This window comes from Neolamprologus multifasciatus, chromosome 14 (genome assembly GCF_963576455.1).
Source record: "Neolamprologus multifasciatus chromosome 14, fNeoMul1.2, whole genome shotgun sequence".
NCBI lineage: Eukaryota > Metazoa > Chordata > Actinopteri > Cichliformes > Cichlidae > Neolamprologus > Neolamprologus multifasciatus.
The window spans coordinates 9,726,990-9,752,030 of record NC_140452.1 but is presented as its reverse complement, the minus strand read 5'-3'; the positions used below and the strand labels follow the sequence as shown (position 1 = coordinate 9,752,030).

The 25,041-nt window shown below is 39.5% G+C and overlaps 1 protein-coding gene across 6 annotated transcripts in view; it reads left to right on the top strand.

Annotated features, from left to right (window-relative positions):
- Window positions 1–25,041, top strand: part of pitpnm3 (PITPNM family member 3) — a 110,523-nt gene that overhangs the window by 11,422 nt on the left and 74,060 nt on the right. For all 6 annotated transcript variants that reach the window (XR_014868756.1, XR_014868757.1, XR_014868754.1 and 3 more), the window contains exon 2: window positions 15,833–15,928. Coding sequence is in view for 1 of the 6 variants with exons in the window: in XM_085131005.1 (XP_084987131.1) it covers window positions 15,833–15,928 (96 nt within the window). In the remaining 5 variants the exon portion in view is untranslated. The remainder of the gene's footprint in view (window positions 1–15,832; window positions 15,929–25,041) is intronic.

Sequence of the window (25,041 nt, the reverse complement as noted above, 5' to 3'; positions counted from 1 at the left end):
TTAATGTAGCCTGTGAGCCATGTGGGCCAAAAAGCCGAAATGTGACACCAATAAATCCAGGCATATCAGCCACAAGTGTTATTGCTGTGCAGTCAGGTTGTAAATCTTACAGGATCCATTTGCATATATTTTTTAAGTAATTTTTTTAAGCAATAGTATCTCATTTTATGCCAAATGCATGTATAATTTTGACAAAAACTGAAGAATGTGACATTTACACATCTAAAATAATCCCAAGTAACTTGGTCATTTTTAATGACAATAGCACACCTTTATACCACCAAACTCGAGAAACAAATAACAGCTCAGTGTCATGACAAACCCTGAAATTGTTAATTGTTAATAAAATATAAATTAATTCTGTTCTGTCACTCGCTGACCACTTCATTAGGTACACTTTTTTTGTTACACTGCAATACTAAGCAAAGTGTACCACATCACCACCAGAAACAGCATGAACTGTGATATGAGGCACGATGGATCCGTGCTTTTGTTCATACTGAACAACACTGGTGAGTGTATATTATTTGTGTTCACAAATAATAAAACAATACACAAAAAATGGAAAAGAAATTCCAGCAAGAAATTCTATTTCTTGCTGGCTGTTGCTATTAAGAAGGAGATCAGGTGCAGTCTTGACTAATGCACATATGTAACTTCTCTGTGAGGGTAAGCACTTCATAACTACCAGAGAAGATGGATAAAGCTTTCAGTGTAATTAAGTGCCTACTTGTCTGTGAAGGTTCTCAGTCATCCAGGTCATCGTAGTCAAAGGAGCTTGCAAAGAAAAGCGTCTGGACTTCTTTAAGTTGCTTGAAGATGTTTCACCTCTCATCCGAGAAGCTTCTTCAGTTCTAAGGTCAAATGGTGGGGAGTCCCAGATTTAAACCTAGTGGGAGTTTCCCCCCACAGAGGGACAAAAGGACCCCCTGATGATCCTCTAATCGCCTGAGCCAAGGTGTGAAAATGGGTGTGGGTCCCAATCAGCCAGGATTTCGGGTGAGCTCATTGTGAAACCTGGCCCCACCTTATCATGTGAATTCCTGAGGTCAGATGGCCCCGGATGTGAGTGGGCGTTAAGGCATCTGGGGAGGGAGCTCAAAACTGGATTATAGATGGCAGAGAGTTGGTGTCGTAAACCACCGCCTCTGTTCAAAGATGGTCGCTCACAGTGGCATAGATGGCTTCTTTCACTCCTCTTTCAAACCATCTGTCCTCTCTGTCCAAAATGTGAACATTGGCATCCTCGAAAGAGTGTCCTTTATCCTTAAGATGCAGATGGACAGCTGAGTCTTGTCCTGTGGAGGTGGCTCTTCTGTGTTGTTCTTGGATGAGAGGTGAAACGTCTTCAAGCAACTTAAAGAATTCCAGACGCTTTTCTTTGCAAGCTCCTTTGACCAAGTGCCTACTCAGTCACCAGAATAAGAACAGTGCTTTGAATCTTACATGTGGGACAATGTAGGATATTGCAGAACAAGAGGTACTTGTTAGTTCATATAACCTCTTTATTCATTATATTTACAACTTTTACATGTTAGAAGTGTGAATCCTATAACACATAAAACCTAAACAACACTTGCAAGTGTGAACACACTCTTATTAAACATGTGAAAACCTGTAGAGCATGACTATCTGAGAAGAACAGTGCATCATAAAGAGGTGTTTTCTCTGCAGTAGTTACTGCATTACATTGAAAATAACACAGTATGCTCTCTTAGCAACCTTTTTGCACCACTGTGTATCAGCAAGTTTTTAAGGCGGTTTAATGTCTGCACTCTGCTGAATTTATAATTCACTTTGTTCCTTTTGTTAGCACTCCTTTTGTTCCACCACAAAACCCTCCAAAAAACACAAAACACATATGAATAGATGCTGTGCGATTTTGAGAAATGGTGACTTCCTGCAAAGCCACCTGCTTGGCTATTTCACTGCAATTAAAGCCAGGTGCATGATCAACTTGCAGATGATATAGATGAATTACCACAACCTCTGGATACGTTACCAGCTAATGAACCACAGATTTAGTACTCTTTGTGGGCTTGATACCACCAAATGTTGTCCTGTTTATAACCTCATAATGTGCTGAAGCTTTTATGTACTATGTGTTTATTATGTGTATTCATTACTTGATTTTTTTTTTTACAAATAGTTTAACAAAATTACTGAGGTTATATAAGCGTCAGCCTGAGGTGAGATATTATCTTAGTAGAGTTTTTGGCAGACTTGTATTTTATGTATTAGGGAAGCTAGAAAGATAAATGAGTTCAATTATAAATCTTTCAGGAGGTGCATCAGAACTGTTTCCTGTTTCTCTCCCCGAATCTCTAGTTTCACAGTCTCTTCAACAGCTGCAGCTACTGAGTAGTGAAGACTTGCCCTTATTACAGTGCTACAGATAACGGTTAGGGGAAAAAAAATTGCATTGCGATATTTGTATTGTGATATTATGTTGACACAAGAAACACCAGGTATAGATAGTTTATTAAATAAATTATAATACTCTGGGAATACTACGAACAAGAGGGCTCATCTCATGCGCCACCATCCTGAAGTAATATTAGCTGAGCAAACTTAAGTTAAACCGAAAAACCATCCAACACTGGGCACACTTAGCTGGACAAAGCTACCTACTAATTTAGAGCAAAGCAATGGCTCAGTCACAGTAGTCTACTAAAAAGAATGTTTCACATTGTGAAATCGAGCCTGGTAATTCCCACCTCAAATTAACGTATTTCTACTGAATTTCACTTAAATATAGCAAACAGGCTGAAAATCAATGGGAAATAGCATATAGATTAATAAATTGTAGGGTTTGTTTAAATAGAATAGCCTGAGTCAGAGAGAGAGGTTTTTCTCCCACTGCGAATGTCCTATAACATATGAGTCATGCAGGATGAGAGATGTTCTTTGCTCACTTATTATACTGTTGATGTTGCTTTTGATTTATAAGTACAGACTAGTCACACATACAGCAACTTATCACCTTAAGTACAGCTGGATATTGATTTGATTTTTTAATTTTCATTCCAGTCCTGTTTATTGATTGAACTCTTTACACATTTTTGTGTGTCTTTATATTCTATTAGAACTCTGACTTCAGATTTTTAAATATTCCCTATTGCCTGTAATGTTGTAAAAATCTGAATTCATAATATTTTTTGGTTGCTATAAAGCAGAAATTCCTCTAAGAGATTTTTCAAACAACCATGTAGCGTATGCTTCTCTTTCTCTCTTTGGCTCAACTAACTGAAAGCAGCTAAACACCATTTGCATTGACAGATAAACATCCTTAAAGGAAAACCAAGTAGCTTCTGTTGGCGGAGAGTCAGCTGGAGCTTGAAAGATGCAATCCAGTAGCTGCTTAGTGCCTAATCCAGGGAAGTTTCTTTAAGTAGATACATCCTACTTAATGTGTTTATACTGCCTGAAGAGGAAGGAGTTTGCATTTTGTTTGTTACAGTCTCTTTGTCTTCACTCGTTTTGCTGTGTTTGGAAACCTGCAGCAGAGTTTTTGGCCCATCAAAACTGTACAACAATGACACAACCATGTTATACACTAAACTTACCAGATGCTGAATTATCTATCCATCGAAAATGTCTTATTGATACTAGAGGTCACAGGCTGCTTTGAGCTGATAGAAAGGCAGCAGTAACTCTAATAGCCACTTGTTACAATCAAGGTTGGCAGAAGAGCACAATACAATAGCAGATTGGGAAAAACACTGCTAGGTCTGATCTTCATTTCTGCTGTGACATTTGGACGGTGGGGTCAGAATCTGGCCAGTTGTGCCAAGGGTTCAGGCTGGTGTTGGTGTAATATGTGTGGGATATTTTCTCTAACACATTTTACCCTACTACCAATCAGCTTACTCGAGTACCTTTGGGGTATGGTGACCGAAGATTCGCGTATGTGTAGCTGACAAATCTGCAGCAACTGTGTGATGCTGTCATCTCAACATGGACCAAAATCTCCTAATACCTAATAAAGTGGCTTGTGAGTGTATAATTGCATATTTGTATAAATTATTTATTTATAAACATGGAAATAATAACATATTGAACACTGGGCAGTTAATAATATCATAACATTAATATATGGAGCATTTATTAGTTATATTACTTAGTGTCACTTTTGTCCCATTCAGGTGTCTGTGAAAATTTAAACCCCTCCACACCAACATTTCATATATTCTGGTTTGAATTCATGCTGAAGCTGAAATTGTGACACAATTTGGAGGTGTTTGCTCACCATGAACAGCTAGGATTGTACTAAGCATTCAGCAGAAATTGCTGGAGCAGTATTTATTTACCCCCACATGATGCACGTCCAGCATTCTTCATTTTGCTTTATTGTTGGCTCCTGAACTGCTGAATACAGTGCTATTTTTCGCCTATTTTGTGGTGAGAAAGTTACATACAGCGCCCTTGATAGTTTTTTTTATTTATTTTTTTACAGCTGGCTTCTGAGGCTGAAAAATGGGGTAGGAGCAGTTTTAAAGGGGTGAGAGGCGTATGATGTATGTCAAAATGCTTGAAATTCACCTGTTATTTTGAGCTAATCATCCTCCGCTTACTTTGAAAGTCAAAACATTTGATGCATAAAAATTCCTGCGACAAATTGTTCACACATGCAACACTGCCACAACATGTGTGCTTGCTGTATGCAAGTGGCAGATAGAGGGTGATTGCAGTGGAGGTGCTTTGGTAAGAGATACTGTCAGCTCACCATTTCAGCTGGCGGCAGGCTTCTGTTTAAACGCTGTTGCAAGTAAATAAAGGAAAGAAAGAGATGAAAGAAGGATGAATCACGAGCAGCCTCGTGTCGCCGTGTTGCTGCTCTGAAGGAAAGCTTTTTAGATATTTAGACATGGGCTTTCTTTGAACGCTGTCCAGTGAAGTGCTGAGCTTCTCTCCCTCGGTCTTTGTTAGTTTCCATAAGTTCCACATTCAATTTCAAAGAGCAGAAAGAGGATTTTGCCTTTGATTTTTGTAGACAAAGGCAGCGTGATGATGAATTATCAATTTTGTTTGAACAGTTTTAGCATATCTGAGTCCTCCCTCAGAAAACAAACCCATAGGTTGTTTGTTAAAGCTGTTATTATTATTATGATTGCACAATAAAAGTGCAAAATAAAATAAATGTGCACTGTGCATCCACAGCCGCTGCTGAATTTAAAACCAGACCACAGTCTTTCTCTAATCTTAACTAAGCACTGTAAGTGCTTCAACATACATACTGCAAATGAATATTGTAAGATCAAGATCAGATATTGATAAACACAAACATGTTAGGAGTTCCCTGAGAGCACTGGCAAATGAGAGAAGTTTGCCTTGAGGGCTTACTGCAAAAATATTGCTATAACAGAAAATGTGCATAAATATATATGTGTGTATGTATTAAATGTATATATGCAAAATATTCCAGAAGAACTTCTGATTTTATATAGGACATGGACTTTAACTCCAGGATGACAGTCCTGTGTCTGACCTGTTTACCGTAAATCCCGGACTACAGAGCGCACCTGATTAAAAGCCGCATGCTCTAATTTTAGAAAGAAAATCAATTTTGTACTTGTACAGGCCGCACCGGATTTTAAGCCGTATACGTTTCACTTGTAATATGAAATATTTACACAGAAATATTACACGTGAGGATTTTTAACGTTAATCCGTAAGGTAACATAAACGTTATGGTAACATACAAAAATACATACTGCAAATGCTTTTTTCCTCGAACAGCGCCTGTAACATGGCTACCATTAAGTATACGTACGTATCAGTAACACACAAATTACGTTGCTTATGTTTTTTTTACGGAACAGTGCACAAACAACATTACAACGTCTCTTAACAACCGGTAAAAATATATCCATCCATCCATCCATCCATCTTCATCCGCTTTTATCCGGGGCCGGGTCGCGGGGGCAGCAGCCTAAGCAAAGAGGCCCAGACCTCCCTCTCCCCAGCCACCTCCTCCAGCTTATCCGGGGGAACACCAAGGCGTTCCCAGGCCAGCCGAGAGATATAATCTCTCCAGCGTGTCCTGGGTCTGCCCCGGGGCCTCCTCCCGGTGGGACATGCCTGGAACACCTCACCCAGGAGGCGCCCAGGGGGCATCCTTGTCAGATGCCCAAACCACCTCAGCTGGCTCCTTTCGATGTGGAGCAGCAGCGGCTCTACTCTGAGCCCCTCCCGGATGGCCGAACTTCTCACCCTATCTCTAAGGGAGAGGCCAGCCACCCTTCGGAGGAAGCTCATTTCCGCCGCTTGTATCCGCGATCTCGTTCTTTCGGTCACTACCCACAGCTCGTGGCCATAGGTGAGGGTAGGGACGTAGATCGACCGGTAAATTGAGAGCTTCGCTTTTACACTCAGCTCCCTCTTCACCACGACGGACCGGTGCAGCGTCTGCCTTACTGCAGCTGCAGCCCCAATCCGTCTGTCGATCTCCGGCTCCCTTCTCCCATCACTCGCGAACAAGACCCCGAGATACTTGAACTCCTCCACTTGGGGCAGGAACTCATCCCCGACCCAGAGTGGGCACTCCACCCTTTTCCGGCTGAGAACCATGGCCTCAGATTTGGAGGTGCTGATCCTCATTCCCGCTGCTTCACACTCGGCTGCGAACCGCTCCAGTGCGAGCTGGAGGCCCTCACCCGATGAAGCCAACAGAACCACATCATCCGCAAAAATCAGAGATGAGATTCTGAGGCCACCAAAGCGAAAGCCCTCCGCCACTTGGCTGCGCCTATAAATCCTGTCCATAAAAATTGTGAACAGAACCGGTGACAAAGGGCAGCCCTGGCGGAGCCCATCACCCACCGGGAACGAGTCCGACTTATTGCCGGCAATGCGAACCAAGCTCTAGCAACGGTTGTATAGGGATCGAATGGCCCGTAGCAATGGGCCAGACACCCCATACTCCCGCAACACCTCCCACAGGACACCCCGAGGGACACGGTCGAATGCCTTCTCCAAGTCCACAAAATAAAAATATATACCGTATATATATTTTGATACTACTTATCAATTTTATTGGTCTACTGTTACCAGGCAAAATCTTTTTGAAAAGAAAATATGCATTAGCCGTACGTCAGTATAAGCCGCAGTGTTCACAGTGTGGGGAAAAAGTAGCGGCTTATGACCCAAAAACTACGGTATTTGTTATGATTCGTTCAGTTCACTCTCATTAAGCTGACTTTCTGAATCTTTATCTTCCCAAAGCGTTTCTCCTGTAAAGCATCACTGTTGAAAGAACAGTAAGAGGCTAGGAGTAGTTAATGACACAGCATGCTGTCATGACTTCCAATACTTCTTTCCTCCAATTTGTTTTTAAAAACACAGCACTTTTGTATTTTAGAGCTTTCAGTGTTAAGTGGTGTTAATAATTAAACACAACTGGGACTTGGAACTACAACCCGATTACATCAACAGTCGTGTTCCTGTGCAAATGCGTCACAAAAATGTGTGTGCACTGGGAGTGGCAAGGGTACAGAAAACAACACTCTTCACAGCATACTTAGTAGAGCTAAGTGGTGACAAGATGTTGTTGTGAAGCAAACTGCACTAAATGGATGGATTAAAAAGTGTCCGTTAATCTAAGGCAGTTTTACAAGGCGAAGAAGATTATGAACCCAGGATATTAAACCTGTAGATCAGGTACCTACTCACCCCATAGAATCATTTCTGGAGTCTACATTGTGAAGCCTGTTAGGGTTTTATCTGCTGCCGTGTTGATTTTGTTTTAGTTTTGGATTTGGAGTTGCCATATTTGAATGAGAAGTTAGAGCTTAAGCAACCAAATTGTATTCGTTAACTGTATGGGTGCAAATCATAGACATAGATACCTACTAATTAGTGCTAAGTAAGAGACTATAGAAATACTATAATGTCACTTTTCAAAACTGGAGCTCAAACCTCTAGGACAGTCTTACCCTGCAGCGAACCCTTCTACTTTTAGATAACACGTTTGAGAGGTCAGGTTCAGTCACTCGAGTTAGCAAAACGATGGTTACCAGACATCTAGTGGCTACAGGTTTTTGTAACTTTATGCCTAAGCAAAATCCAAATGGGTGTGTTTTTAAATAAATAAATAAACACAGGTGTGGATGAAAAGAGGAAATTAGCGATAGAAACCAAAACAGTTTTTTGTAGTTGGCTGCAACCATGTTGCTGTTGGACATTTTAACATGGGACTGACTCTATTTTAGAGCTAAGTGAATACTGGGGTAACTGCAGTTCACATATGCATTGAAAGTAGATAGAAGAGGACTATTAGTCTCAGCAGTCTGACTCAAAATATTAATTTTCAGTTACTAATAGGGCTTACTAAGCCCTATTAGTAACCTAACTAATAATTGTATTCTTTGTTTTGTGATCCAATTTAGGTAAAGGTGTAAAGGTATGGATTGTTTCAAGTAAAGGAAGTCTGCTGTTTTGTTTTTTTGCTATACTCAAAAAAACAAAACAGCAGACTTCCTTTACTTGAAACAATCCATACCTTTACACCTTTACCTAAATTGGATCACAAAACAAAGAATACAATTTGGACGTTGCATAATTTTAGCGCCTTCTTCCATCATTTCCTTTGAGCTGAATTTAAAAACCTGACTTTAAGGTAGCATCGTGGTTCAGACTCGACAATGAGTCAGGCTGTGCAGTACACAGTACCATCACAGTTGCTTTTACCAAGAAACGCTTTAAAAAATGGCTGCTATTAAGTCTGAGACGACAGGAGCTATATCTCATTAATGGACAAACATCAGAGGCCGTGGTTTGCACAGTGAATCGCATTAACTTACTAAGCTAAGCTAATAGCTTAAACCAACAGGCTTAGTAAATTAGTTACTAAACTAATTTACTAAGCCTGTTGGTTTCCAGAAACCAGCAAGATGCTGAACTTTATACTGTTTGCAATTTGCTTGATCATAGTCTGTAGTTCTTTCAAGCTGTCACCAGTATCTGTTTTGGGGTATAGTGTAGGATGAATGCCCTGTGGGGACTTACAGCAATCATTTCCATTACCCAGTGGGGAAGGCACTGCGTGGTGATAGGCACTCTGGTGTGAGGTTTCAGCCACCCAAGCAATTGGTTAGATTTCCTAAACCTAATAATGCATTCAGAGTGCATGTGCAGCTCCAAAAGTAAACTGAATGTAGCAACATCCACAGAATATTCATTAGACTGGTATCGGTGCCAGCGGTAGGTCCACTGAATAAAAAAGTAGCACTTTAAAAACACTTGGAGGATCTCATAAGGTGACTGACAGTGTATGCAGGGCACTCGACAAATCAAATCCCACAATGGAGCGCCCTGCTTGGCTGTTTTTTAAGGCAGCAGCTGACTTGACATATGTGGAAAGTAAGAGTTTTTATTTTTAAAGTAGTTAGGATGCTGTGAACCCCATGGGCTTCTCATCACACTCAGCATGTGCTTTCCTTGCCCACCATCCTTTTCAACTCTGTGGCATGCAGGAACGCCTCTTCCCGTCAGTACGCTTTCACATCACGGCTCTTTCAAACAGCTGACAGTAAAATAGATAGCACAGTGGAGAGTGATGGCTCAGATATTACATACAGGTAGAGACTTGTAACCATACAAGCCTGAAAGTTTGTGTTTTGCCCTTTGAGAGTGTTTGCCTTCTTTCATGTAGAATGCAAACATGACCAAGTCTTCCAAGCTCACTATGTACAGTAGAATCACAGCTTTATTCCCAACATTAACTGCTATACTCTACTTGTCACCATTCATACATACTATATATATTACTACTACATAGTACATGCCTTACATACTATATTATTTTATAGGGTTACCGGTTTTGTAATCAGTTATTTATTAGAAGAGAGAGAACAGAAAAGATGATATTTCCTCTTGAAGCAACCCACTGGACCATTACCATCAACAATACAGTAACATACAATAAGAATACACAGTAAATAAATCCAGAGCATCCATCCCATACTTGCCCTGACACCACATGAACGTCCCAGACAAATATCAAACACTGGAGAAAAGGATAAGTATACCAATCTTCCCCATCATCTATTATAACTGCAGATGGCAGGGAATGCAGGGGTTGCAGGGATTGTTGAAAGAAAAAGCACCTTTCAAAGGTACTGCTTGTGTGATTGTGCAGTATTTCCCCTTTTTGAATCAGAACCACGGGCTACAATGTGAATGCCAGCATTAGTAGTTCTGCTCTCATAATCATTTAGGCATAAATCTATAATCTCTTGTCCAGGACGTAAGCCAAACAACTAAATTAGATGGATAAAATCGCTCTAATACATCCTTTTTGCACACAAATAAAAAGAATGTCTTCATTATTATTTCTTCCATTGAGTGTGACCCTGTTGATATAGTTAGAACTAATGCAGCTGAAATGAACAACCAAATGCATTGCAAATCTTGTACCAGGCAAAGATGAATACACCAGAGATTGTCCTCCATCTCATCTTGTATTTCGTGCTGTGTTTTGATGTCTGTGCCACTGCCAGAAAGTCAGTCTGACACAATACATACAATATAAATGAGAGGGTGGGCAAGTGGGCTACCACAAGCAGGCATGCCAGCTGTCTGTTGTTTCATAGCACTGTACTGCTGACTCACTTACAGAATAATAGAATAATGTGCGCTTTGTCTGCTGTACTTACCTGTCTTCTGGTCAAGGCTTTGCTGAGCATTTTAAATGTATTTATAGCTCCTGTTTCCATTTTGTTAAAGTGGTTGGAAGCATATTTCCATTTTCAAAGAGAGAAGTGTTTTCCTGGAAATAGCAATCATCTTGGTGTTTGGTGCAGTAATTGCTTATTTGTCTGTGAGCAGAGAATTATATTTTGGCTAGATTGCCTTGCTCTGTGTACGTTGGGCTCCCTGACCGGTTGTTGACACAAATTAGTACTCAGGGATGGTATATAAGGGATTCCTGTGTAATGTGCTGGAAAAATGCAGTTTTGGCTGGGGGTGCTGCAGCTGGTCTGAATGTTGATGCACAATAAATGCTCACTCAAGGACTGGACTAATCCACACTTGAGCCTGCTCAATCATTCTCCATTGCAGAGAAAAGGGAAAAGGCTGTATTGTGGTTCAGGGATCCCATAGTCCCTTGAAGAAAATTTGCTGATAGAGAAAGTTGCTGCTAAGTCAAAGGTTGAAGAGCAAACCTCACCCTAATCCTTACTTATTAGGCCTGTTGATTATTTATGTCATCATCCTTTATGGGAGAAAAGCAAGTCATCTATCCATATTATTCCTCTGTAATGCTGAAAGTAGCTCTGTGATTATGTCATAATCATAGAGCTACCTCACAGCAGTCCAGTGTGAGTAAAGATCCAGCCTAGATGTGACGCAATATGAAGCTATACGATCCGAGCCTATGTGGCTTCATATTACAACAAGAAATCATAAGTTCTTCCTAGCCAGGCTTATACTATAGTCACACTATGCAAACCAGTAGTTTGAGACCAATGCATAATCAAAACAATTGGAATGGTGCAATAAATGGGACGTGTATCTGTACCCGGAAGGTCGCCGGTTCGATCCCCAGGCTTTCTGTCCTGGTTGTTGTGTCCTTGGGCAAGACACTTTACCCTACCGCCTACTGGTGTTGGCCAGCGATATGGCAGCCTTGCTTCTGTCAGTCTGCCCCAGGGCAGCTGTGGCTACAACTGTAGCTTGCCTCCAATGCGAGAGTGAATGAATAGTGGAATTGTAAAGCGCTTTGGGTGCCTTGAAAAGCACTATATAAATCCATTATTATTATTTGAAATCATTGCTTGAAAGATCCTGTGACTGCTCACATTCAGGAGCCGTCTTCATTTTTGCTACGTCAAAACAACAATTAAATGGCATCAAGATGAAGTCAGTCTACTATCAGTCGGCTGTTACTTTGCAATTGGGGTCAAGCTGGCAAATAAATTTGTGATAATGGAGCAATTAACTGTGATAAATTAGTGAAAATTGCAAATCTGTTGCTGTCTGTTATAAATCTTTTGTTGAACCTGAACCTCATAGATTTGAAACAGAAATTCAGAAATTACTCAGCAAATAGTGATGTAGTAGCTGGAGGATGATAATTTAAAAGCTTAATGGCTAAATAGGTGTTTGCTGGAGTATAAGTAGGTTACAACCAGCTGGCAACCAGGTTGGTTGCTTGTTTGCATTTATAATAGATGGTGGTTGTTTGCAAACCTTCACCAATCGCTCTGAGAGTGATTGCAGTCAATCTGATACAGACTGCAATGTTTTGGAGACAGATTCCATCAGAAGGCCTGTTCAGCTGCCTTGCAATCTTGCACAACTACTTGAAATTGGTTGCTGAATGCCAAAAACTTCCATGCAATCATTGGGCAACTGATGCCTTTTTAATTTTTAATGTTTTTAATATATACAAATGTTACAACTATTAAGTTAGCTAATGCTGTGTTAGCATTGCATTGCATTCTGCAGATTTACACATATGGAAAGAGCTGGAACAGTCAAATGCTATAACTTAATACAATTTTAGCTTTTCAGTAGATATCTGTAAACTTATGTTTAATCATTACATCTATGAATTACAGTAGATTAGATCATTTTTATTGTACTATTTGGTTCTTCCTCCCTGGTATCGGCTATAAATTGTAAATAAACTCTCTCGTCATCTATTGTGTGAGCAGACATGCACCTGTGCCAGCACGCCTCTGCTGTTTGCCTGTTCCAGGCAAGTAGATTGATACATTACAGTAGATTGATATCACTAAATATCCTCAGTGCACAATTGAATTGGCAGAACTTGTTGTATGGAAATGTAGTCAGATTCAGTCTTTCTGTCTTTGCTAAATATTTAGGATTTGCATGATTTCTATGATTGGTGGTATAATTTAGCAATTTTCATCACATATGCTGCTGTGCAACAAGTCTTTTTGCTTTCAAGGTGCAAGACATTCTTGGTATTTCTTGAAGTGTTCTTAAGCAATAGCTCTCTAGCCTTTCTAAAGGCTGGCTGGTTGGCTGTTTTTTTTGTTTGTTTAATTAATTAATTTTTTTCACTCGTTTTCAGTCAAGTTTAGATTCTTAACCATTTTTTAGATAAAATATTTTTTGTTTGTTAAGCCACTTAACCTTGATTTGTGAATCATTCAAACATAAATGTTCTGTCTACACATAACAGACAGCTTGACAAAGAATCAGTTTTAGTTGCCTTTAAGCACTGTTACTAGGTCCCATCTTAAAACATATAATTTGTTCTGATTTTGTTAGCTGAATCTATGAAAACTGCCAAAGATAGCATCATTTAACAGACATAAATAGTATTTTTGCACTAGCTAACACCTGAAAACCTGGCATATCTCAGCATGCTGTGCAGTGTGTCCTTAAAGAATTTGAAGAAATTGGACAAGTGGAGGACAGAAGAAGTGGTAGGCTTTTAAAAAAAACAGCTGAGTAACAGTATCTGAAAGTCATGCACAAAGTCATGCAAAAAAAAAAGAAGAAAGAAAAACCTGAAAAAAATCCAGCAACGACCTGACACACAACCTGAGAAATGCAATCTTGCAATCTCAATCTGTAGTTGACTCTTCACTGAAGCCTCAATAGAAGTGATCTCAGTGGAAGTGTCACTGTGAAGAAGCTATTCTTAAGTAAGAGAAACAGGGAGAAAAAGCTAAGGTATGCCAAATTACACAAAAACTGGAGTAAAAATCAATGACAATATAGTGTTGAGTCCAATTCTGGAATATCTGATTCAAACCATCATCAATATTTATGAAGGAAATCAAGAGAGAGGTACAACAGTGAATGTTTACAGCCACCTGTAAAACACAGTGGAGGCCCTGTCATGGTTTGGTGCTGCATTTCTGCCAGTGGTGTTGGGGATGATACGAAGATTGATGAAATTATGAACGCAGAAAATAAAGTCAAATTTTGATCCACGATGCAGTACCATTTGGAAAGCATTTGATTATCAATGATGGTAAACGCAGTGCTAATGAGGTAAAAGCCTCTATGGGGAAAAAAACAGAGTGGAGCACTAACAGTCATGGACTGGCCTTCCAAGAGCACTAACCACAATATTATTGAAGCAGTGTGAGACTATCTTGAGAGAGAATGGAGCAAAAGGCAGGCAAGAAGAGCGTTAAATGTCCTAGAGAACTGCTCCTAAGTGCTACTTAAAGAAATTACAGGAAAGCTTGCTAGAGAGAGTTCAGAGTGTGTTGAAGAGTAAAGGTGGTCATACAGAATATTGACTTTCAATTAATATTGTGCAAACTCATCCTGTTGCCTTATAAGCTGTATTTTTACACATCGCTTTAAACAATTACAAATTTGTAGTGTAAACTTAGACGTGTAGGTTTGCAATGAAGGACATAATTCACAATAATTCATAATTTCCCTGAAGGGACCTCCCCAAGGGATTAATAAAGTTCTATTCTATTCTGTTCTATTCTAAAAGTTATACTGTCCAGTAGGGGTGGGGGAAAAAATCGATACTGTGTAGTATCGTGATATTTTGTTTGCTAATAATGTATCGATACAGGGACAGCAGAAATCGATATTTTGTTACAAAAAAAGTTTTTGTGGACTGGAACACTCTGACTTCAGAGCATGTTGATCCTTTTTCTGAGCAAGAATCCTGACATTCCTTCACTGTCCAAATGTGTTTAACTTTTTTTATGGCAGCAATAAACATGACAGTTTACTTATTTTAATTTAAGACATGTTTTATTTTAATTAAGTTTAAAACTTTTTTATTTAATGTAAAATTATATTTTGTTTTAATTTACTTTCAAATTCTTCAGTTGCTGAAGGGACTGCATAGTTTTCATAAATTTCATAGTTCAGAATAGCTATAATTGTACCAGATGGTTGAATTCAGTTAAGTTGGACTAGACTGTAATACAAACCGTTCAGTTTGTCAACAATAAAACTGACTGAAATGAGAGAAAGACTGAGTGTGAGACTTTGATATTAGATAAAATGAATATTGATAAAGTTTACCTTTATGTACAGAATCTGAATATCGCAAAATATTTTTAAAAATTGCAATAATATTGTATCGTGCGTTCAGTATTGTGATAATATCGTATCGTGGGATGTATGGTGATTCTCACCTCTACTGTCCAGTGAATTCTTGCACATTGAAGGAGATGCGAAAAATGTTGCTTTAAGAGTGAACCATGAGGAGTCAGGAGAGAAATGTGGTTCATTACCAGTACATCATCACAATGCAGCAGAGGTCAGAGGACTCTTTCTTTGAGCTTTATCAAATTGCTGTCCCAAGGAGAAAAACAGTAAATAAACATCATCTGAACTTTGGTACAGGCCTTTTGAACTTCACTTGAGATCCAGCGCATTCAGTGGAGTTGACATAGTGTTTTCTCAGTTTTGACCCACTGTGTTTCAGACTACTGCTACTTCAGTGAATTTTAAGAAATCATTTTGCTGTTCTTGGCTGTTTGCAGTGGTTTTATGTGTGGATACTTGAGAGTGAACATTGTGAACAAATGGAAAAAGGCTTAAATTTTTTGTTGTTGTTTCTGTTCTTGTATCAGAAGGTCATGAAAAACACTGCCTGGCTGTCTTGCTGAGACACTTGTGAGCTGCGACAGTGCTCAAAGGAAAGTCCAATTGGGTCTTTTCACCTGCTGTGACACTTGAAAGGCCAAGCACTCCCACCTGGGGCTTTCACACTTGCTTTTCTCTCCAAATCTTTAGAGGTGTCAACCAACATAAAGAAAAGGAAAAAATACAAATATGTTTGAGTTGTCTGTCCTTGTCTTTCTTCATTTACTGCATTATGTTGACCGACTCTAAAAGCAGAATTTTCACCCTTTTTTTTTTGGATTCACAGGTTCGTCAAGAAAATACAGCGCCACTCATTGGTGCCTGCAGAATATTGCACAAGAATCAGTCGACAGCTCCGATGAGGAGTTCTTTGACGCCAGAGGTTAGTAAGAAATTGCATGTCCTCATCTCCTCGTGCCTTCATCTTGTAGTTTTTGGACTTTCCAACATTATTAGTGAACGGAATAACCTAAACTTATGATCAGCATTTCAAAAAACCTCTATACTTGTTTTCCTTGCTGCCCTTTTCGCTGAAGGAGCTGAAGAAAATGTATCCTGTAAGCATTATGATACATAAATTATTCATTACTGAAAAGTTCCAGAGGAAGCATTAAAAAATAGCAGTAACACTATTTTAAAAAGGCATCTGTGCTGGCAAGGACAAGTAACAAAATAACACAACTCTTGCTGGACAAAATGACACATCCTCGTTTAGCATTTAGGGAAAAGAGGCCAAAAGGAGCTGGTGCAGCTGCTAGCAACAAATGCAAGATGATTTGTCAGCATAATGTGGGTGCAATGCAGATAAACAAAGTCAGGAACAAATCTGAAAAACAAACAGAATTATACAAAGAACCATGAATAACAATGAATAACAAATTTCAAATGATTGCAGAGTTGTCTGTTTCCTTTACTCATCAAACAAACACTACACAGACAGCTTCGATTGGTGGTGCAGGTATTTTTCAGTGTCTTCTCTCAATGATGAAAACTTGCTTAAAAGAGCCAATAATCACTAATCTCAACAATTTAGAATCTGGGATATCATACAAGATTGAATTCCAACTACAAAATAATAAATCAAATAATAAAACTAGACAAATGTAACAGGTTGTGACAAAGGTTAATTAGCTCCTTTTATTTCAAAGCAGGAGGTCCGTATTGTGTATTTATGACTGCTGTAGTGACCGGACTTGATATAGATGACAAATGAAGTCTGTCACTCTTAATTGTTGTCCACTTTCCTGCTGAAGATCCTTTTAAATTCATTTAGATGTCAGCTTGACCATAAATAGACACACTTGAGAACATGCTGGACTGCTAGCCTTTTCACGGTCCCAGTGGGAGTTAATCAGCGAATAAGTACAACACTTATCACTCCAATTATCCACTCCAAGTGCTTATCCCCAAAGAGTCTGATGGTAGAGACACTTATCAATTATGGTTTTAGTAGTGTAACATGTTCTTATTTCACATCGGTGAATATCCAGCAGTGTGTTTAGAGTTTCGGGTGTTTAGTGTTCCTTTGTATGAGATGAAAACATGATAAAAATGTGCCTCTGGGGTATCAGATAAAAAGTGCTGCACTCATTTCTATTTTTGCATTTAAGGGAAAATGTAAGTCACATGTGCGGTGTGGAGGAAGTTTATATAACATTGTCTATTCAGTCTTGTCCTTAACTTTTGCTTTTATCGATGCCATTTTCCCTTCCTTTTTCATTCAGTTTTGTTTGATTTTCCTTCCCTCCCCTCTCCCGCGTTGTGTCTTTGCCAAAAAAAGGCACGTTTACAACTCATAGTCTTAGAAAACATTAAATATTTATCCTTATCACAGCTGTTGCAGAGCAGAGCTGTACATTGCACTGCATTTTATGAAACCGCCATCAGTGGCGAGGAATCACTGGGGGATAAGATAGCACACATGCCTTATATGTGAGCCGATGTACCTCATCACCCTCACACTATCTGCAGCATGGAATTCCACTCTCAGCCAAGAAATATCCCACGTGGCTGTGAAGCGGAGAGAAACGGAGATGTCCCTTATGTCCTTTGATTAAATATTGGTGGTTAATGGAGAAAGAAGCTGCAATTATCTTGACGATATTTTCTTTGTGTTTACGTATTTCTTGTTAATTAGTTCAAATGAACATTTTGGCACTGTTGGAAAATGTGCTTATTTGCCTTCTAGCTGTGAAGCTTCATAGTTAGAGTATGAACCTGATATTGGAATCAGTCTTTACACCTTAAATAGGATTGGCGGACCTCTAGTATGATTGCGGAGGTCATCTATCATCCTAATCCTGTGAGAACCTGCCATGCCTCTAATTTGCAAAGTAAAAAATCTACTATAGGTTTCCAACCAGAGAAGTCCCATGTTGTTGGGAGATGCAAAGAGAAAGACTGCAGAGAATATTCAAAAATGATGATCCGCTGAGGCAACGCCTGAAGGGAGCAGCTGAAAAAGAAGACTCCCTGTGTTACCGTTAGTCCCCTGTGATTTCAGCTTTTTTTAAAAGCACACTTTTCTCTACCTCTTTGGTGCACGATGAATAAGTTGTATGCTGTCTATTAAAAATTAAAAGTTATACAGTACAGTTTCAAGAGGATATATATTGCTACATAACCTGGAGACCAATTTACAGAGAGCTCAGTGCATGGTAGCATGCGTTTCAACAGGCTCAGCAGTCACTGTGTGCAGCCTATTGATGGTTATGCAAATAGCAACCAGAGATGTCAGTTATTACATTGTTTGGTAATAAGTGACACGTTTCACAGTTAGAGGGTCATTTCTAAATGACACGATGTCCCCACTCGTAATAATCCCATGTCAAGATGATTTAGGTTGTTAATTAACCTTTTTCCTAATTTCCTGCCTGTATACCCACCAAAGCTAACTGGCTATAATCTGTAGCTTCAGACATAAACTGCTGTGGAACATCTGTCTCCTCAAAGCAGTCAAGATAGCTGAAACACTGATCAAGGAGGATGCTATTGTTTTCCAGTCATGAATTTTGCATTTTATATAGAATCTGTAACATCAAAGTTTCCATATCCATCTGTTGTGAGGTGAAAACCGTGTTATTTCTTTGTAGAGTGGCCTGAATTTGTATTCAAGACGCTTTTCACAAAGCACCATTCAGTTTTGGTCCTGTCTTTTATTTCAGGCCATTTCGTCCATCTCTAGTTGGCTTATTGCTTGTTTGTTTGGTCTGTGGAGAGCAAACATATCACATCTCATTTTGTCATCTTTCACCGAGCACACCATCGGAAGGACTTGGGGCAGGCCAGTGTTTTTGAAGTATTAGGTTGTGAAAACCCTGGATTATCCTTTCAAGTTGGATGAAAGCAAGACTGTTTCATTCTGCAAAGAAGGCTCTTAAGAATGAGCACAAGTGAAAGAGGATATACAGCGTAGCACAGAGAGGGGAGCATATTCTAACTGAGTTTATTTTTTCCTTGTGGTCTGTCTGTGACTTTATAGCCTGAGCTCAGGGGAGAAGTGGAGCTGTGTCCTGCAGCAAAGACAACAGAGCAAGTTATTCTAAACATAAACATGCGCTTAGAATGAAAGATGCCTTCCTTAAAAGGGAAACCAGACCAAGGTCATAAAAGGTTGCAGGCCTCTGAGTGCAGGCCTCTGAGTGTTGGTTGTGTATAACGCGTCTCTTTTTTTCCTGCAGGCAGAGGGGATATATGGTTTTCTCACAAAAAGTCATTTAAAAGTTAGACAAGTTGAGAGAGAAACTGAAAGAATTGGATTCCGAATGAAAGCATGATTGAGTGGTTAGTTTGTCATATTATAGGCCCACCACTCAAACCATCACAATAAGCTTGGGGGAGTTTTATTTATGCTGTTATGATGAATGCCTTCATCTGCACTGCGTTACCCAGTGGACAGAGGAAAAAAAATCATGAAAATGTATGAAGACTGTCAGAGCATTTCTCCAGATTTCTGCTAAAAAGACGAGCCCAGGCTGCCTCTATTATCACTTTGGGTTTGTGTGTGTGTGTGTGTGTGTGTGTGTGGGGGGGGGGGGGGGGGGTATTGTTTTAAACAGTTGTTTAAACCATTTCCTTGATTATGAGCTGTATCCATACAGATGATTTTGTAAATACAATATATTCTCTGGATCTTCCTGGAAAGGAAATGATGCATCTCTAGGGCTCTTGCCCACACTGCACATGGCATTTTAAGCTGAGTATTCAGAAGTGGCTACACTGTATTCCAGAGCGTTCACTTCATCTAAGCTTTTGAGACCCATCAATATAATTGGTTGGTCACAGCAAGCATCTATTACAAGTTGATCAAAGACTGCTTGTAAAGAGTTTGCGAAAAAGAAAAGATGAAAATGCATACATAAGCGGAGGACACAAGGGTTTGACATTTGTGAGGTTTTTCATCTGTCATCCAGCAGATTGGTTTTGCAGCATTAGTTTAGGGCATCACTTTTGTCCTTTTGGGGGTTCACAATAATATGGTGACAGTATACTGTATGGGAAGTATGACTTTATGTATTGGCCCCTCATTTCTAGCATAATGTAGCAGATTAAGATTCCTGTAGTGCCCCATTAAATGAGACTTGAGAGGCCGGTTGCAGCATTCCTATTAAATAATGTGCTTGTATTTTCCGTTCTGCCTGATGAATGAAAACAGGATGGTATTCTATCAGTAGTACAAACATTCAGTCAGTGAAGGGGCTAGGCTAACCGTAGCTTAGTTTAACAAATTGACAACTTCCATGTTTCATCTCAAGTATGAGTGTTTTATAGTTAGTTATCAGAACAAAGCAAATAAATAAAACTATATTCATTCATATTAATGAATTAATATGAATTAATTAATTAATATGCAGCATTCCTATTAAATAATGTGCTTGTATTTTCTTGAATGAATTAATATTAATATGAATATTAATTCATTCTAAAAGATCTTTAAATATTACAGCTTTCACTAGATTAGAATTCTCTAACCAGATATTAACCAATAATAATTACCAGCCAAATAATTACCATATAATTATCATACAATTTCTAATTAGCATATCATTTCTAATTAACAGAGCATTTCATACATATTACTGAAGCTGGGTCCCATCTGTTACTGCTAGTCACATATGTGCTTTGTACAGCAAAAAAGACGTGTTTTTAGCCACAGCGCCTCACATTCTTTGCCTCAAATCTCATCCTGCTGATGTGCCTCTTTCCACACAATCCTCCTCTTTGTCACTTCTCCGATTTTCATTGCTGCTCTTTCACAGATTTTTCGTTTTTTCAGAAACAAATTCTTCCCTAAAAAGCCATCAAAGTTTAATATTTGCAAAAAAAATTCAAATAAACCCTAAGGCATATTTGTGATTCATTGTTTAGTGTGATGAAAATTAATTTAACTGTAGCATTGTCAGGGGTTGTGTCGTGGATGAGAAGGAGGACCCAAACGCTGGACTCACAGGTAGGTAGGTGAAGGTTGGTGTTTTATTATCGATGGAGTGAACAAACAGAACAGAGGAAGGAAATGGCTGGCTGGCTGGACGACTGACTGAGTGACTGACTGAAGGACTGACTGAAAGACTGAATGGCTGGCTGACTGAACGAAGGCGGAAACGACAACATAACATCAATGACACGACAAGGGCTGAAGGGAAGAGAGGGCTTAAATACATGACTAACCATGACAACGATTGGAGACAGGTGAGTGAACAGCTGAACATAATGAACTAATGATAAATGGGAAGAGGACTGAACATAATGCACACAGACTAAGGCTAACACAATAAAACAGGAAGTGGAACAGGCAGTAGATAAACGGTGAACGTGAACTGAAAATACTGGGTCAACGACCCAGAAACCCTGACAAGCATTAGAGTACAAATCTGAGCAAGTACTAGACTCCAGATTATTGTTCTTGATAGTTTTTTGCAAGAAAAAATACTAATAATTGAATAAGATGTAACAAATGACAGTGTAAATCATATTGTTAAACGGGGAAGCAGACATGAAATTCATCAACGTCTGTGATGAGAACCGAGGCTGTGAGCTTTATTTTTTTGTTACTGATGTTGTTGCGTGTCAGCCAGTGTTTGTGTGACATGATGTAGAGGCAACACAGCTGTTTGCTGGATGTTTGATGCTGTCAGCTCTGTTGATTAACTCCCCTGACTCCTTTGTGCACAGCTGCCCCTTAGCAAAGCCCCCACGCACCCCAACACGCAAACACAAAATCAGTTTGTCACATCGTCAGAGGCATCTGGAGCTGGCCTACAGTGATGACAAAAACAGAAGCGAAACACACACTGGGGGTCACAGAGTTTCCCAGGCTGACGTGCAGACACCCACAAAGATCCGGTGAAGATGCTGAGCGGATTCAGGAACGTCCACCTCATGCTCTGGAGTCTGCTTCACCGATGAGCATAAAATATTAATTTTCCGCCAGAGGCAGGTAAACCTCAAGTTTACCTCCAATTCAAATCCAGAAAGCTCTCCAGTGAAAGGAGATTACAAGACATTCAAAGCTTATCCTCAGAGAAGACAAGGAAAATCCAAACCACTCTGCTTAGGAGGAGTTTTACCGATTCATTTCAAGATGATACTTTCAAATAGTTAAATTATTTGAAGCTCTGTCTGCAGTGAAGAAACCACATGCAGAAACATGATGGGACATCATTAGTTTGAGCAAGCCAATAGAATAAAGGCTTTTTCTTTGAGTTATTACTCTTGCGTTGCTGAATAAGTTGTGCTAACCTAAACATTGCAATTCTAATTAAAATTGCTTAGTAAGACTAAACATAGTCCAGTTTTATTCGATAACTGGCCTGTTTTGGGTTGAGGGTAACAGTTTAAGAGACAATGCTGCGATTCTTCTTGGCTCTTTTGTTTCCAAATGAAAATGCAGTGCAGAAAAGCTGCAGTTAATGGCATTCCTCATCGCCAATCCCATACATTTGGGGTGTGAAATGGAATGAAACATGATTAAGGTTTCCTGCATCACAGAGTGGTTTGTGCTGTGTCATGTCGTAGACGTAAATGTAGAAATGCAGTCTGTTTCTCTGCGACGTGAAGTGTTGTTTTTGTATTACCAACAACAGCAGTGTGTGTAAATGTATGAGAATTGCTTTCATTTCCTCTTTTTACACCATCTGTAGTAGTAAAATTGAAAAGTTTTGTCTCTCTCAATCCTACACCTCCACTCCAGCCTCTCACCCCTTCAGCACCATGTCATTAGTATTTTTAAAATGAATGCAAGCAGGCAAAAACAATGAAAACAATTAATAAGTAAAAGCAAAATTTCTATTGCGGTTAATAACCGGAAGTGTCAGCTGTAGGGATGAGTATCGTTTAGGTTTTATCCGATACCGGTGCCAAACCAGTACTTTTGAAATGGTGCCGGTGCTTAAACGGTGCTCAAACCGGTGCTTAAAGAATGGAGAACACAAAATTTGTCCAAAAAACTCTCATGTTCAGCTGTTCTTTGTAAAAAGGTAACAATGTTAGCCTTTTCTGCAGCTATAGGGCATATATGGTATCACTCTTGGCTGGAAGCAGTGCTTAAACAATGGAAAAAACATAAACTTTGTCCAAAAACCTCTCATGTTTAACTGTTTTCCACTTTTTCTTTGGTCGTTTTAGCCTTTTTGGCCAGGGTGAAGGGAGTATCTGCCATCAAACAAGGAGAGAGCCGCATGTAACTACAACTGTGTTTGCTAGTTCACCTTACATGCATTAATGTAATAACGTGGTTAGCCTACTCAACGCAAATTACACACGAACAACATTAAGCTACTCACGCAGAGAAGAACGGCTGCTGCTGCCATCATCATCCTCATCATTTCTGCTATACTGGCAGGGCTAGGGGCCAGGACTCTCCTCTTCGGGTTTTTGGGGGATGTTGCTAACTCCGGGTCCGATAACAGGCAACCCACCCGCAGTAGATGTGCACGGTGTGAGGTCTCGCAGCAAGCTATCAAATACGGCGCATTTCTCAGCTTTTAAAAAAACCGCTATGTGTCGCCAGGTGTTTCATCGGATTTGAGGTGTTACCTCCTTTGACAGTATCACAGTATCAGCTTAAAGCACTTGTTGCAGGCTTCTGAGTTTGCATATTTTGCTGTGAAGTACAGCCAGACTTTTGACCGCTTCGCCTTGGGCATTTTTAATCTGTAGCTCTGCTCTAAAAGAACGTACGTACCTGGACCCGCCTACTATCCTCAGAAACGTAAAATGATTGGCTAGAATCTAAAGTGTATCACACCTCAGGAAAAAAAAAAGCACCGAAATAAAGCACCGAAATGTGCGCTGCTTTTCAGTCTGGTTACTACCGTTTATGTCAGAACCGGTGCCATCATGGCACCGGATACTGGTACCCATCCCTAGTCAGCTGTGGTACCGTTAAATTCCTGATGAGCTATAACAGTTCTTTAGGTCAAAACTGTTTGATTTCCTCCTCCTAGTCCTCCTCGCTGTGAGACATGCCGGACTGTTTTGATTTTAGATGATATCACATTTACAGTTGCCTTTTGCTTGTATGCATAATACAGACCTTGGAATATAAATACATCTCGACTTTTTTTTAAGGATCTTGCATTCAAAAGCAATTGAGTTGCATAGTTATAGTTATAGTTATAGTTTAATTATTTATATAGCACATTTAATTACAACAAGAGCGTTGACCAAAGTGCTGTACAAGAATACAACATACATAATAAAATAACTGTACAAGAATACAACAAACCTAATAAAACAACTTAGAGTATTAAAAGCAAACACCAAATATGAATTAACAAATAACTCTCATGCTGTATTAAAAGCCAGTAAATAAAAATGCGTTTTAAGATAGGATTTAAAAAGATTGACAGTGGGAGCCTGTCTGATGTGTAGGGGTAAATTATTCCACAGCTTGGGCGCTACGGCTGCAAATGCTCGATCACCTCTATGAACCAGCCTCGACCTTGGTACAGCTAAGAGCAAAAGATCACTTGATCTAAGAGATCTAAGGGGGGTATAAGTCTGCAGGAGTTCAGATAAATACCCGGGAGCCTGTCCATTCAGGGCTTTGTAAGTCAACAATAAAATTTTAAAATTAATTCTGAAGCGGACAGGGAGCCAATGAAGGGAGGCGAGTACCGGCGAAATGTGTTCACATCTTTTAGTACGTGTCAGAAGACGAGCTGCAGCATTCTGGACCAACTGCAGCCTTGCCAGGCAGGTCTGGCTAACTCCAGCATATAAGGAGTTACAGTAGTCCAGCTGGGATATAATGAAAGCATGAATTGCTCGTTCAAAGTTTTTAAAAGATAAAAATGATCTCACCTTAGATAAAAGCCTCAGTTTGAAGAAAGACCGCTGTACGACTGAGCTAATTTGTTTTTCAAAGGTGAAATTGCTGTCAAATATAACCCCTAAATTTTTGGCATGTGATTTGACAAAAGGCTCAAGACTGTGCAGGTTAAAATTAGAAGTGTTGGGATTGCCGCTTGGTCCAAAAATTATCACTTCGGTTTT